We start from the raw sequence: 15,837 nt of genomic DNA, 5'->3' as shown, positions 1-15,837 counted from the left end.
TCTATTCTGTTCCATTGGTGTAAATATCCTGGTGCAAAAAGCATATTGTAGTCAGAGAGAAGGATGTAAATAATTACTGATTTTAGAAATAAGTTATTGATGTTGACCTGGTCCAGAGTATGACAAAAGGAATGGGTACTTGAGGCAGAATGGTAGAGAAATTCATTAGAGGTGAGAAAGGATTGAGAGAGATCAGGGCATTGGATTGTTCATTCACATCAATACTGAATCACCAGTATATTGGCAAAGACTTTTCCAATAAAGAATGACTGTGAACCAGATGCCAAAGTCCTCTTTCAGGGGAAAAATTACTTGAGAGATCAGGAGTTGGCATAGTTGAATGACTTGGGTCTCATGGAAATAGAGTTTTTACTGAGAGTTTTGCTGGAGAGTTCTGGATATGCTAATGGAGAGCAAGATGCCCTCCACAATTGTCAACTCTGGGTACACTGTGAGAATAAAAGTGACCTGGCAAATAGGAGAGTAGAAAAAAAATGAATAGATGCTCACTGAACTATAATCCAGTATTAGCAAAGGGTTCATTTGAAATGTTTAATATTTAAATAGTTTTGAAAAAAAAAAAAGCTTGAATGACTGAACATACAAAGATGTTCAGTAATGTAATACTGAACAGATGTAATCCTGTTAGTATTAGATTTTCCAAGTATAATTACAGTATTAAGAAGTATAGACATATACAACAAAACAGAGTGGTATTGGCACAAAAACAGACACATAGAACAATGGAAGAGAATAGAGAGCCCAGAAATAAACCCATGCACTTATGGTCTATTAACCTACTTCAAAGGAGGCAAGAATGTACAATGGAGAAAAGACTGTCTCTTCCATAAGTGGCACTGGGAAAACTGGACTGCTACATGTTAAAGAATGAAATTAGAACATTCTCTAATACCGTATACAAAAATAAAATCAAAATGGATTAAAGACCTAAATGTAAGATTGAAAACCAAAATGGATTAAAGACCTAAATGTAAGACTGGAAACTCCTAGAAGAAAACATAGGCATAATACTCTTTGACAGAAATCATTGCAATATTTTTTTGGCTTTGTCTCCTAAAGCAAAGGAAATAAGAGCAAAAATAAACAAATGGAATCTAATTAAACTTAAAAGCTTTTGCACAGCAAAGGAAACCATCAACAAAATGAAAAGACAACCTCATGAATGGGAGAAAATACTTGTAAATGATATGACCAATAAGGGATTAATATCTAAAATATATAAATAGCTCATACAACTCAACAGCAAAAAACCCAATCAAAAAAAAAAAAAAGCAGAAGACCTGCACAGATATTTTTCCAAAGAAGACATATGGATGGCCAACAGGCATGTGAAAAGATGCTCAACATCACTTTAGAATTAGTAGAGAAATGCACATCAAAACCACAATGAAGTATGACCTCACATCTGTCAGAATGCCTATCACCGAAAAGTCTACAAATAACAAATGTTGGAGAGGATGTGGAGAAAAGGGAACCCTCATACACTGTTGGTGGGAATGTAAATTGCTGCAGTCACTATGGAAAACAGCATGAAGCTTCCTCAAAAAACTAAAAATAGAACTACTTTCACTGCTCGATATATGTCTGATGAAAGCGAAGACACGAATTTGAAAAGCTACTTGCACCCCAATGTTCATAGCAGCATTATTTACAATAGCCAGGATATGGAAGCAGTGCATAATGGAATATTACTCAGCCACAAAAAAGAATGAGATTCTGTCATTTGCAATAACATGGATGGACCTAGAGAGTATTATACTTAGTGAAATAAGCCAGACAGAGAAAGTCAAATACTCTGTTATCATTTATATGCGGAATCTAAAAAATAAAACAAATGAATCTATATAACAAAACAGACTCACAGATGTAGAGAACAAACTAGTGGTTTGAGGGAAGAGGGAATGAGGGAGAGGCAAGACAGGGGTATGGAATTAAGAGATACAAACTACTATGTATAAAATAGATAAGCAACAAGGATATATTGTACAGCACAGGAAAATATAGCCATCATATTCAATAACTTTAAAGTATAATCTATAAAAATATTGAATCACTATGATGTACACCTGAAACCAATATATTGTAAATCAACTATACTTCAATAAAAGCAAAACAATGAACAAAAAAATAAGTATAGACATATATAACAATTTCAATATTTCTATTTCTTTAAAAACATGGCAAAAAATGTTAAAATTCATTACATTTTCCAGTGTTCATCATACAAAGACCCCTAAGAACTATTACCTACTTTGGTTAAATGTTAGAAAAATATTGGTGTTTTAGATTATATATATATATATATATATATATATATATATATATATATATATATATATATATATATATATTTCTTTTAGCAGAGAAGGAGATCATAATTTTCATATGTTACCCTTTTATGCTTGAGCTATTGGGAAACTATATTTCCTAATATTTTTCCTGATCAGCTCAGACTCTGATACATGTTCACTTAATAATTATATTTATTACATAGTTTTAGTAGAAAAACTATGGGACTTGGAGCCATAGATATTTGAATGAAAGTACCATTTTTGCTATTTCCTAGCTCATGACCTTGGGCAATTCTATTTCCTTCTTTGCAAAATGGGGTTTTAAAAAATACTTATTTGTCAGGGTTGCTGTGAGGTTTAAATGAGACAATAATTGTAAAGCACTTAGCACTATAACTGGCACAGAGTAGGAATTCAAGAAAGGCAACCATTATAATTTATTTACCATAATTTCCTTTAAAATATCAAATCTACATGATGCTTTCATTTTCTGGAAGGAGTGTGAAAACTGAAGTTACATTGTGAAGTGGCTGGATAAAAAGAAAATGAAACCTTTTAGTGAGAGAAATAATAGTTAAAAATCTAGGTTTAGATTAAGGTCTTTGCATTTAGCTTCCCATCTGCTAATCTGGCTTGTGTCCATTCAATTCAAGAAAAGACTGGATGCCTACTAAGTGCCAGGCAGTGTTAAAACCTGGGGATAAGGTGAAGAATTATAAAAATAGTCCCTTGTCCTTAAAATCTCATGGTCTAATTGAAGAAGGCTTTAAATAGTTTAAATTTAAACTAACTACCTCATTATATCCTCTTTATATTTATTCATACCTTTGGGAGAAGAAAAGGGTTGCTTTTCTGATGTTTCCCAAGTCTTATCTATTTCTGAATAGGCAATTGATTTCTACTGGTAGGAAAATTTATGGGCCTATAGTCCATTCGCTTAGAGGAAAGTAGCTTCATGAGGCATCAACCAGCTACTAAGGGCAAAGGCATAATATAGAGAATTAATTTTCAAAAATGTTTAAAGGAATGCTATCATTTTTTCTCCATATGAAACCCTACATACATAACAGATAAAAGTAAAGTTGCCACTCTTTTGGAAAGAGAATGAGAGGGGTAGGCACACCTATTATTAGCTTATAACAATTAAATTTAACAAACATTTTAAAGAAGAATAAAGAAAAGTATTATAATCACATTTATTCACCTATTTAGAATATTTTAAACAACATTTTTCACTGTGCTTGACAGAAATTTTGACTGTAATATTGGGATAATAACAGAATTTATTTTTAAACTAACAAGAAAAGTCATGGAAAAAATGGAGGTTGGCAAAAGTTTCTAGTTTTAGTTGAGCAAACGTTGGGTCATTCGCTTAAAAGCAATAGCTACTAGATAGACAAGGGTACAATATTAAGGGTGATAAGTTATTTCTATAAAGCTGTTATTATTTAATATTAATATCTTATAAGGTGCATATTGCCATATCTCAAGAAGAGAAAGTTCACATGAATTTAAAAACTTGTACTCTTTACCTATAAAAATATATAAATTTATTCTTACCAGCGGCCTTTTCATTTTGACCCAGAATATTATGCTGTATTTTCCACAAGGGAACAAATTCTTCTTTAGTAGTTTTAAGAGTCACAGAGGAATGACTTTCTTCATATGCTGGACATCTTTGGGTGTAATATAATGTCCCATCTTGCTGGGCAACCATTTGATTGTCATTTGAATGATTTATTTTTGCTAAAGTTTGGCACTCAGAAGAACAATATGGTAGAGATGGCATCGCAGTGACTAAGTCAGGACAAACATGTGAGAGTGGAAGACTACTTTCTTGATTCCACTGATTTAACTTGTGTTCTGTTGGAAGCACATGTTTTGAATTAACATAGTCACATGTACTGATGTTTTGAGAATTTTCAGGCATTACAGTTTGATACTGAGATACTTGTATATTTTTACAACTTCTAATATTTAATTGAGATTTAGGAGGAGGATGAGGCACAATTAATTTACCCTGAGCTTGTAAAAATGTGTTGGCTTTGCTCGCAGACTGTGGTCGAATAACAGCACCTTTTCTGTTCGTATATATAAAGCCTGATTGAACTTTAGCAGATCTTGTTCTTCTAATTACTTTTGCTCCACCCTTTTGTGGATTAGTTTTCTGAGTTTTAGAACCACCACTATTTACAGGGGATTTACTTTCCTCTTCTTTTGAGTCTGGCCAGGCTTGTTTAGCAATGTTATAACCTGAAGGTATAAAGCAGTTCAAAGGCACATGGTCTATTCCAGATCCTCCTAAAGCAGTGACATTTTCAGAGATAAAATCATCCTTGGGCTTTTTCTTATCAGCAGAATTCACAGAAGAAGCAGGAATAATACTAGTAATGTTGCTGGCAGCAACACTTTTAGTTTGAATGTGGAATTGTTGAGACCACTGTTGAGTTATTCCTATTCTATTTTTCAGTGAATGATTATCTTCAACATGTTTTTCTGTATCTTCAGTTTCATCAATCCATCTCAGTTTTTTAATAATCTTTGGAATTTCTGCACTTTTCCCTTTTTCTTTTGTTAATTCAATACTATCTCTGATATCTGCTGCTTTTTGATTTCCTAACTTAAAGCCTTGGTTTGTAACCAGTGCCTTAAAATAATCATGTTCGTATTTAGATTCTTTCTTTAAAATACTTTTAAGAAACCTCACACCATTTCTCTCATGAATATTGCATTTCATTTTCCTGTGCTGACCAACTAAGTCACAATTAGAAATTATACTATACAATGATGTTGATGCTTCAGCTATTTTCTGTTTTTTATCTTTTGAGTCAGAGTTGTAAGGTATACAGCCAGCTTGAAAATTATCTGAAAATAAAGACAACTCTTCCTCATCACAGTTAGAATATCTTATCTTTTCATCTTTAATGTCTTTCATTTCCCCTAACTTATCAGAACACTGCACTGGGTCAATTTCTTTTATATGTATACTTTTTTTTGGTAAAGGCCTAGCTGATTGTGTATTCGATGGCAAAACTAAAGGTTTTGCCACGGGTACAAATGAAGTGGGTACTGAAGTAGTTCTATTTTCTTGAGTCAATTCAGAATATTTCTCTTGGTCTGAAATTGTTGCCATTTCCTGGGTTGGAGAATCTGGATTGGCCTGGGCTTTGCTGAATTTAAATGTTGGGCTCTCAGTAACTAATGGTCTCTCCCTTTTGAATGATCCAGGAGTGGTGTCAGTTGTCCTCATAGCACTAGTTTCAGAGGTCTTTTTGCTTTTTATATCTTTTACAAATATGGGTGGACTATATACAAAGGCTACTGAATTGTTAGCAGTATTTGTGGCTCTTTCCACAGTTCTACTCAGAGCAGATGAATTTTGTTCTTCACTATTAAGACATTTACGTGAAGGTAGAACATTAGGTTTACTTAAAATATCTGAGAAAGGTGTGACAGTCTGAGTGTTTGGATCATCTAAATTTATAAGCCAATTATTTATATATTGAGTTTTAGAGAATGACAGCTTATCTTCATCAAAGCAGATTAGATTAGTTGATTGAAGATTTGCGGATTTGAGGGAAATAGAATTCTGCTGCTGGATTGATGTAGAAGGCTCCTTATTAAGCTTTAAATATATTTCTTCACATTCCCTAGCCTCAAGACTGTCTATACTTGAGAGGGTTTCAGAATTTGTTATATGATTAACTTCATCACAAAATTTCTGAAAGAAAAAAAAGAACATTGTTTTATAGCTTAGAAAATTTTAAGTGCCAAAATTAATGATTCAACACACCATTGTTACTGAGCCCAATTCTATTTGGCATATAAAATAGAGTAGTACGACTACAAACTGTATAGTTATATAAATAATCTATATCCCTGGAGTAGTCCTCAGAGTGAAAAAGAGGGAGCCAACAAAGACTTACAATAAAGTGTGTGTGCCTTAATTTCTTCACCTTAAAGTATTGATAATTACTTAATTATCCTAGCCATAGTTATAGCTTAAAAAATAATTTTGCTATTGCTATTCCATTCAGAGAATGGAGTTTCTTGAAGATTTCATAATGGCATGTGAAATTCTGAAAAATAGTAATTTACAAATGGTATTTTTTTCCTGAAACCTTCACTGGACGTGAACGAGGCTCCTAAAAGCCCTATGACTCTAATATGAGCTTCCTATTGGTCAGGCTACATCTTTTTATAAAAGTTAATCTCATGGTCTGTATAATAGCGTTCTCAACTCTGGCTGCATATTAGAACCACATAAGAAGCTTTGTAAAAACATGCCAGGTCCTGCTGATTGAATACTTGGATGGGGTCCAGGTACTGGTGGTATTATTATTATTTTTAAATTCCCCAGGTAACTCTAATGTGGATTTAGGATTGATTTTAATGACTCGTTTTTGGAGATTTAGCACAGTAATAATTTCTATGAATTCCTTACATGTTCTTATCGCTACTTCAATGAAATTTCATGGAAATTATCAGTTTTTAATAAAATTTCATGATCACTTCAAAGTATAGTCAATGTTTAAAACTATTTCTAATTTCTCACATATATGACATATGTTTAGAATGCATTAATCTGTATCACATATGTAGAAATAAATTCAAGAAGACTTTAAATTGTTAATCTAGTCAAGAAGTTAACTGGACTCAAAGAAAATTAGTTCCCTTAAAATTTTAGAAAATTTAAATATTTTGGTATTAAACAAAAATTTATTATTTTTATAGCCCTCCAAATAAACTGAGAAACCAACGAAATCAGTTACAGATAAAATATTTTACTTTGTATAGTTCATGCTTATTGATATACTATTGTGAAATGTTTTGAAAATGATTCATAAGAGTTTGTTATTACTAGCATTTACTCCCTGCCTGTCACATCCTTCAGTACTGTGATATCTTTTTAAAGAGATGGTCACTCTACCTAACTAGAACAAATCAAAGCACAGCTTCTTCAGTGCCTGTTTTTGGAATTGAGTTATATTAATTGATAATGAGGCTCCTAAAACCTCTATGACTCTAATATGAATTTCTTTGAGATTGCATCTAATGAGATATAGAAATCTGGGTTAGAAGGTCCTTCTAGCTGTAAGTGTGATGTTCATGGCTTTAAGATTTCTCTTCACATATGTCTGTGATGGCTTCATTTCCCAAAGCACCTCAGAAGAAATTCATCAACTTCTGATTTCACTAAATTATACTATTTTTTCCCTCAGAAATTTTCTTATACTAAAAAATGAAACATTATGATCAGCTTCAAGTTTTGCTTGTAAGTTACTGATATAAACTGTACTAGACTTAACATGCCTTGTGTTTTAGTCTTTAAATCAACTTTATTGAGATATGCTTATCTACAATAAAATGCACTCATTTAAAATGTATAGTTCGATAGGTTTTGAAAAATTATTTACCCATAACCATCATACTGAAATATTTTAGAACCTTTCCATCTGTTGAAATTTCCATCATGCTTCTTTGTAGTCAATACTTACCCATTAACAACCACTAATCTGTTTTCTGTCACTATAGATCTGAGTTTTCATCTGTTATCATTTTCATTCTGCCTGAAAAATTTCTGGGAGCATTTCTTATAGTGCAGATACTGGTGGTGGTGTTCAGCTGATGTTTGTTTGAAAATGCCTATTTTGCCTTCATTTTAGAAGGACATTTAGAAGGACATTTTAGTTAGATATAGATTATAAGTTGGTCATATGTTTTTTTCTCAGAACTTTAAAAATATTGTTTCACTGTCTTCTGGCTTGAAATTAGTATGGTCCATCTTATCTTTGTTCACCTGCACATAATACATCTTTCCCCCCCTCTAGCTTAATCTAATTTTCATGTGCTTTTATGAAGGGTGTGTGTGCACATGCACATGGGTGCACACTTATCCTTCTTGGAGTTTGTTGAGCTTCTTTGATTTGTGGATTCATAGTTTCATCAAGTTTGAAACATTTTCAGCCACTGTTTTCTTTAAAGGTTCCCTCTACCCCTTGTGAGATTTAAATTAAATGTATGTTAGATTTAGATATTGTTCCTCAGGTCACTAACATTTTGTTATATATTTTTTCCGTCTTTTTTCTCCCAATGCTTCAGTTTGGATGATTTCGGTCCACTGATCTTTTTGTCCATAATGCCTGCTCTGTTAAGTCCATCCAGTGTAATTTTAATCTCAGATAATATGTTTTCAGATCTAGAAGTTCTATTTGGTTCTTCCAAATATTCCATTTTCATTATGTTCATTTTTCTTTAATTCCTTGAAAATATTTAAAAAGTTACTTTAAATTCTTGCCTAATAATTCTGTTATCTCTGTCATTTATGTGTCTGATTATATTGGCTAATTTTTCTCCTGGTTATGGGTCATACAGGTTTCTGCTTTTTCATATGTCTAGTAAGTTCTGATTGAGTGTTGGACGTTGTGAACATTATGCTGAATGTTTAGATGTCAATCTTCTTTAGAAAGGGTTGGGTTTTTTTTTGACAGGTAGTTGGAATACCTGTGGAATTTTTTTAGGCTTTTCCAGAGGACATGTACAGGTAAAAAGCTTATGTAATCATAGGGCTTACCTCATTTGTTTCCCTTATTTTTAGTGATCATATCTTATACTACCTGTTCTATACTGTCTAAAAATAATTGTTTCATATTATTTATTCAGAATTATAGTTGTTTATGGCAGTAAGGCACTTCATCATAGCCAGAAGTCTCCTGCTTCGCTTTTCTAGTCTTGCCATAATTGCTCAGTTATTGGATAAATTAGGCCAAGGTTATGAATTTAATCTTGATATCAGCCTACTAAGAATCTCATAACTGTGTGTAATTACTCATAAAAAATAAAGTGCATGAATATTTCAGGAAATGTAGTATGAACTCCATGCTCATTTGTGGGAAAAACCAAAGTAAATACCATATTAGAGTCAGAATAGAGACACCATTTCTAGCTAATTGTGCCATATTTTCATTAAGAACCTTATGTCCATATGTATTATAATTTTCAAGTTGCTTTTTATAATCCAGTCTTTAATAATGTTACTTATATTACATTATACTTTCAAATAGCTTTCATGTTTTTCAGAAAATAGCATCCATAAAGCATATTTTTCTAAATATGAGAGATGGAAAAATAAGAATAAAAGCAGAGAGAAAAATGGAGTAAAAGGTTAAAAAAATATTAAAAACTTATTTCATTAGTATCTGTGATGAATTTGTGCTGATTCATCTAAACACACCCTTGGCTAGTGGTATACATTTCTTTAGTGGAGAACACTGCAAAAATGGGACAGAATTATTTCTAGATATTAAAATATTAATAATGTATTTAGAGTTTCATACTTGCAAACTGCTTAGATGCTGATCTTCTAGGAGTTTCTGAGTTTCCTCCAGTTTAAGCTGGAATGCATCTTTGTTAGTAGTCAAGTTTGCCTTGCTGTTTTCCTTCATTTCTTTATCAGAATTGATTTTGGATAGATGTTTCTGATGCTTGTGATCATTTTTTGACAATGATGAAGGCAAGGAATTATCTATGACTCTGTGAACCATACATAAAAAATGTTTAGTACATTTAAATAAAGTTAGCATACATATGATATATTCATATGTATGTGTGTGTGTGTGTGTGTGTGTGTGTGTGTCCAGATAATCACATATAAGGATATTGGAGAAATATATAGACATATTAGAATGGGAATTTCAAGGAGTCAACAGTAGAATAAAAGTGGATGTGAGATTACAGTGCCAATAAAGCACTCCGTCTTCATGTAGGAATATCCAATTATTCATGGCTCTGATTATTAAATCCTATTCCTCTATCTACTGTTTGGGATAGATATAGAAGTAATTCCTGTAGATGTATAGAGTTAGTCCTCAGCTCTTTAAGAGAATTCCTATCTGGATAATGATATGCTGCATACCCTTAGTTCTGAGTTGATGTCATGGATGGTAGGTATCCCTATAACCCTAATAGAGTTGGTTGAAGATTCAAGCAGATAGAAAATAAAATTTCTTGTTAGGGTAGACAGGAATTTCCATCTAACTTTACTAGTTTTGGAAGCTTGGATTTTATTGCATGGACAAGAGTGTACATATTTATTTTCAGTTGTACCACAAATATAAGCATGGTTTTCATGCCACAGAGGGGGCTACCTTTATTTTTAGTGTGTTAAAGTGCCATCCGCAAATTATTAGTGGATGACATCATCTTCTTTTAGAATTTCACATCTTCTGGAAACTTATAGCATGTAACATTTCAATATATGTACAAAGTGAAAAGAAAAGAACAAAGGAATAATTTCTTTTTGGGGGGTGAAGTATATCAAATAGCTGACTGCTGTTGCATTAGGGGCAGTAGTGAGAACCCCAAGGGTATTTATTCCCAATTCATTGGAATTATTCCCAGTTCAATGAGGATTCAAATGTTTTGGAAGGTGACACATGGCCACATGTGACATATATCTATCTCCAATACCCATATATATCTTTATTTGGACAGACTGGAATAGTCAAAGTCAATGATTACTAGATTCCTGACTATCATTTTGTGACCACAGAGGGATCAACAAGAGCAAAAAGGTACCTAACACAAGTTCCTGAACACTGAGAATATGTTTCTCTCTCTTGCTTTTAGGTTTCCTACTCTTATACTCTTACATATTCCTTCCTCTTCAGTCACCCTTCCCAAATGAAGTATTGCTAAATCTACAAAATATCTAATAAACTAATTTTTTTTACCTTTAAAGTTGTCATCTGTCAACTTTTTCTTCTCTATTTCTTTCTTCTCTACTCCACTTGCTTCTCTTCTCTTCTCCACTTTCAGTTCGTGAGGAGGATTGAAGGAATGGATAGGAATAAGAGGAGATGGGGAGGTAGAAAGAGAGGAAGAGTGAAGCATGGGAAGAAGAAATCATAAAGGAAGAAGAAACAGGAGGAATTAGAGGCAGGAAATCTAAATTTGTTGGAGGCAAATACAGAGAGGGAGATGAATGCAAAGGAGAGGAAAAAAGAGGGATAAATGAAAGCGGTAAGAATGGAGAGGTAGAAGTGGAAGGTGAAGGAGAGGAAAAAACAGATGAGGAGGAAGGAAACTGTACAGGGGATGAAGAAGAGGATATGGAAGTAGAAGATGAAGACAAAGAAGAGGATGGAGAATGACAGGGAGGTGGATGGGAGAAAACTGATGTAGGTGGATGATCTACAAAGGCCTGGGGCAGATTTGATAATGTTATGGTTTGTGGAACAGATTGCTGGACTGACTGAAAATGATCTAAGCTAGCAGGATGTTCAGGCAATGGAGTGATAGAAGAAAGAGTGGGGATAGGTTGATGAGGGGGATGACTGGACAAACAGGAAGGCTTCAAAACTGGGAGACCTTCCAAAGGGTTTGGGGAAACAATCAGTTGAGCTGGAAGGGAATGATGAACAAGGGCCGGCATTAGAGTGGTTGGGGTAGAACGTTGTGCTGGAAGGAAATGTTTGGGTCTGAAAGTTTTGTAAAATAACTTACTCTGTGAGTCAGAATCAGGAATGACTGGTGAACCTCGGGGTGGGTGGGGTAAATAGGAATTGGGCAGAAGGAATTGGGGCTGGTAGACGAGGGAAACTGCTAGAAAAGCTGGAAGTAACTGGGGCTGGAGGGCGAGGAAGATATTTGATTGGGTAGGACAGTAATGGGGCTGGTAAGAAGTTCTTTGGAAGAGTAGAGGGGACAGATGGACAGATAGGCAGGGTATGGGGCTGGTGGGTGGGAGAAACAGTTGGATAGCTAGGAAGAATTTGGGAGTGGGACAGCAATGGGGCTCTTAAAGGAGACAGCTGATTAGGTAAGAGGGGATCAGGTATGGAGACAGCTGGACAGGCAGGAATGGATCTGCACAGGTGGAAAAGCATTTGAACAGGAAGTAGAGAGACAGCCTTATTAAGATGGTTTTTTGATTTATTGGGCTGCCTCGAGGCTTTCAATTCATATTATGTTTTGTTCTGAGGGTCCATGCATGATGTTCTTCTGATCACCCAGTGTCCTCTCACGAGCTGAGAAATGTACATAGCCTACTTATTCAGGTTCCTCTTTCTCATTCCTTGCTCTTAGAGTATTTTCACCTCTCAGAAGTCTGATAGTCATACAGATAATGAATATGGGCTAGAAAATCTGGTTTAAAGTACTGGTACAAAGGGCAAAAAGAGGTCAAATAGATTACTGCTTAGCTCTGGTCAGATTTCTCAGGGTAGCCTGTGGTTCAGGATCAACTGTCTCACCACAAATACATGGATATTGGAGATAGATATCTAATAACATCATTTTAAAGTATAAAAATATGGGGAAAATATAGCTTATTTTACCCTACATCTACCAGAAGAACGGTCAAGTACATTATCTTTGTGATAAGGATTTGGTTGTGATGGAAGGCTTTTATTTTATTAGTCATTTATTAATATTCTTATATCTCATTATTTCCTAAGTAGCTTTTATTTTCATATGGACATAAGTCTCTGCTTTTTCTTGAGGCTTAAGCATTGAATGCCCTCCATTTTTTTCATACAACTTTTTTTCTCCTTTAGATTATCACATTACAACATCTTAAATTCTTTTAATCTACAACTAATATTTTCTACATTAGAACAATCATTTGTGAGTACTGATATACCTCCCCTTCTTTGGAAGCTCCCTGTTTCTTGACATTACTTTATTCTCTAACACATTTTAGGCTTATATTGTACAGAAAATGTATTTTTAATGTGACAATAGCTTATAAGTATTTGTAGTTTAATTATATTTTCAATAACAGTACATATAAATATTTCTATTAACCTAATACTTGATCTTTAATATTCCAAGCTGTCATATTTATAGTATAGCATTTTATAGTTTACAAAGCATTTTCACATACATGATTTAATACTGTTAGTTATCTGTGGAGAGGAGTTCAACTTTTAAATAAGTAAACAATAGTGTTCTCTCTATAAATTATATACATTTGTTTTCCAAACACATAAAATTTATGTGTGTGTATGTATAGGTAGATATAAATATCATGAAGTCATAGTCATAATAGTATATTACAATAACAACTGAAAACTATGTATTCTAATTTAGAATGGAGATAATTTCTCATAAAACAAAGTTGATATAATGGTCCTAGCAAGATTTGGTATAATAACTGTATGTTTGTTTGCTACAGGGAAATCAAAATTGTCTGACGCGTTATCTCTTCTAAGACTTTAAGGAAGTCTTAGAAGAGACATTGTTGAACAAAAAAGTCTATCTTTTCATTCATAATGCAAAAGAGCTTTTTTAATTGAAAATGTCTGATAACACAAAGGGTAATAATGCACAGAAAAAGAAATCTAATAGTGAAGAAAACCTGTATACAAAAATGCACATTACTTCTATACTAAATGATTTGGAATTTTTTATCACTCTAAATTCCCCTTGACCCTAGCCCCCCATCCCCACTAATTGTCTGTCATCTTCCTTTTCAGATAAAACTTTCCACAGAGTACTCTAAAATTATACTGTGTTCACTGCCACAACTTCCATTTGATCCTTAACTTACTGCTATCTGGCTTCTACCTCTACTGTTCCAATGTACTGCTTTTGCTAGCGATTAACTAATTGACCTAATTGCAGACCTAGACACTTCTTGACCACTATCTTTCCTGACTTTAGTTCCCTTTATTTCCATATCATCATACATTTCTGGTTATTTTCTGACTTCTCTGGTTGTTTCTTCTCAGGGTCTTTTTGAGCTCTTCTTTCTTTGCTTGGATATGCTGGAATTTTTGAGAGTTATGTCATCCTCTTCTTTGCTTATATATCCATACTCTGTGTAATCTTATTTATACTGTCTGTGTGATCTTATCTGTATCTGTATGTGAGTGAAGGGTTAACAAAATCCATCCTCTGTGGACCAATTCAATTTTGGGTTAATTTTCTAACTCTGTTCCCTGGATTACTAGCAGGACTTGAACTGTGTTTCAGGCACATTGACTATGTAAAAAATGACCCTTTATTGGTAAACTCTATCTGTACTGGGACAACTGTGAATAAATCATAGATACCTGGTAGGAAGCTATAGCTTTAGGTTTCCCTGAGTGTGGTAATTCTTATAACTGGACATATCTCTTGCATGGAAACTATTCATATAGAGCCATTACAAGAAATATTGGCTTCTGTTTGGAACATGGGATTTCTAACCCAGGGTGGCTGTCTGCTCATTCTGATGTCATCACTTGTGGGAATAGGGGCACAGAAAAGATCAGCACTTTGACTGTTTTGTGGCATGCCATGAGAAGTCCTCCTGTTGAAGAATGTTGCCTATCGACATGCAATGTTTTATGTCTTCTAATTGAGGCAAACCTGGTCTATTGTAGTCATGGGAGTTTGGTTGTTTAGCTGAACCAAGACCCCCACTGGTGGGTATTGAACCATGGCTTTAACTTCATCCATTCATTGACAGCTATCATATCTATATTCACGGCCCAGACATCTTACAAATGAGAAATTGACTCCAGAGTAGCCCATAAGTATCTCAAACTCACAGTTTATCATCATCCTTCCAGTTACTCTCTCCCTTAAACCTCTTTGTACTGAATGGTCCTTATTTTGATACATGGTTTCACTATCCATTAACTGACCAAACTCCATCTCCAGAGTCATCCTTGATTCCTCCCATTCACTTTTCAGTTCTTAAAAAATTACCAAATCACATTGATTCTACCTCCTAAACAGGTCTTAAGAAGCCATTGTGTTCATTAAATAAAGTACCATTTTATCTGATTTTCCCACTTTTAGTCTTACCTTACTCTTTCTCATTCTGGCAATATTTCTAAAATGTAAATGTTATATGCTTTCTTCAAATTTTTCAGCAATTGTTTTTAGGACAAACTCCTTAACAAGGCTCTTCATGATTTAACTCATGGTTTCCTTTCTAAACAACCTAACTGCCTACAATTTCTCACTGTACACACTAGTCAAAATGAACTACCTATGAACTTATGGTTACCAGCGGGGAAGGGTGGGGTGGAGGGATAGACTTGGGATTGACATGTATGCACTACTTTATTTAAAATAGATAACCAACAAGGACCTACTGTATAGCACAGGGAACACTGCTCAATATTCTGTAATAACCTAAATGGGAAAATAAATTGCAAAAGAATAGATACATGTATATGCATGACTGAATCACTTTGCTGTACATCTGAAACTAACACAACAATGTTAATCAACTATGCTCCAATATAAAATAAAATAAAATAAAAAACAAACAAAAAACCCCACAAAATGAACGACCTACTTTCAGCTCCCTTAATACAACATGTCTTTTCATACCTTCTTTCCTTTTCATGCACTACTTGTTCCCTCTTTCTGGAGTTCCCTCTTTCTGGAGTTCCCTCTCAATGTCTCTGATGAATATCTTTCTCATCTATTAAACTTCAGGTCAAGTTTATATCCTCTGAGAAGTTTTCATTATGCCAGTGATGTTTCTCTATTCAAAGTATTTATTGAATACCTCCAACATGCATAG

The 15,837-nt window shown here is 33.9% G+C and overlaps 1 protein-coding gene across 1 annotated transcript in view; it reads right to left on the bottom strand.

Annotated features, from left to right (window-relative positions):
* CEP126 (centrosomal protein 126) overlaps positions 1–15,837 on the bottom strand; it is a gene marked incomplete at both ends in the record, with an annotated part of 113,187 nt that overhangs the window by 37,829 nt on the left and 59,521 nt on the right. The window contains 2 exons of the mRNA XM_079928307.1: positions 3,873–6,033; positions 9,650–9,845. Coding sequence (XP_079784433.1) covers positions 3,873–6,033; positions 9,650–9,845 — 2,357 coding nt within the window. The remainder of the gene's footprint in view (positions 1–3,872; positions 6,034–9,649; positions 9,846–15,837) is intronic.

This window comes from Stenella coeruleoalba, assembly GCF_951394435.1.
Source record: "Stenella coeruleoalba genome assembly, chromosome: 8".
Taxonomy (NCBI): Eukaryota; Metazoa; Chordata; class Mammalia; order Artiodactyla; family Delphinidae; genus Stenella; species Stenella coeruleoalba.
Note: the sequence above shows the minus strand (reverse complement) of the source record. Positions and strands in the feature narration are given on the sequence as shown.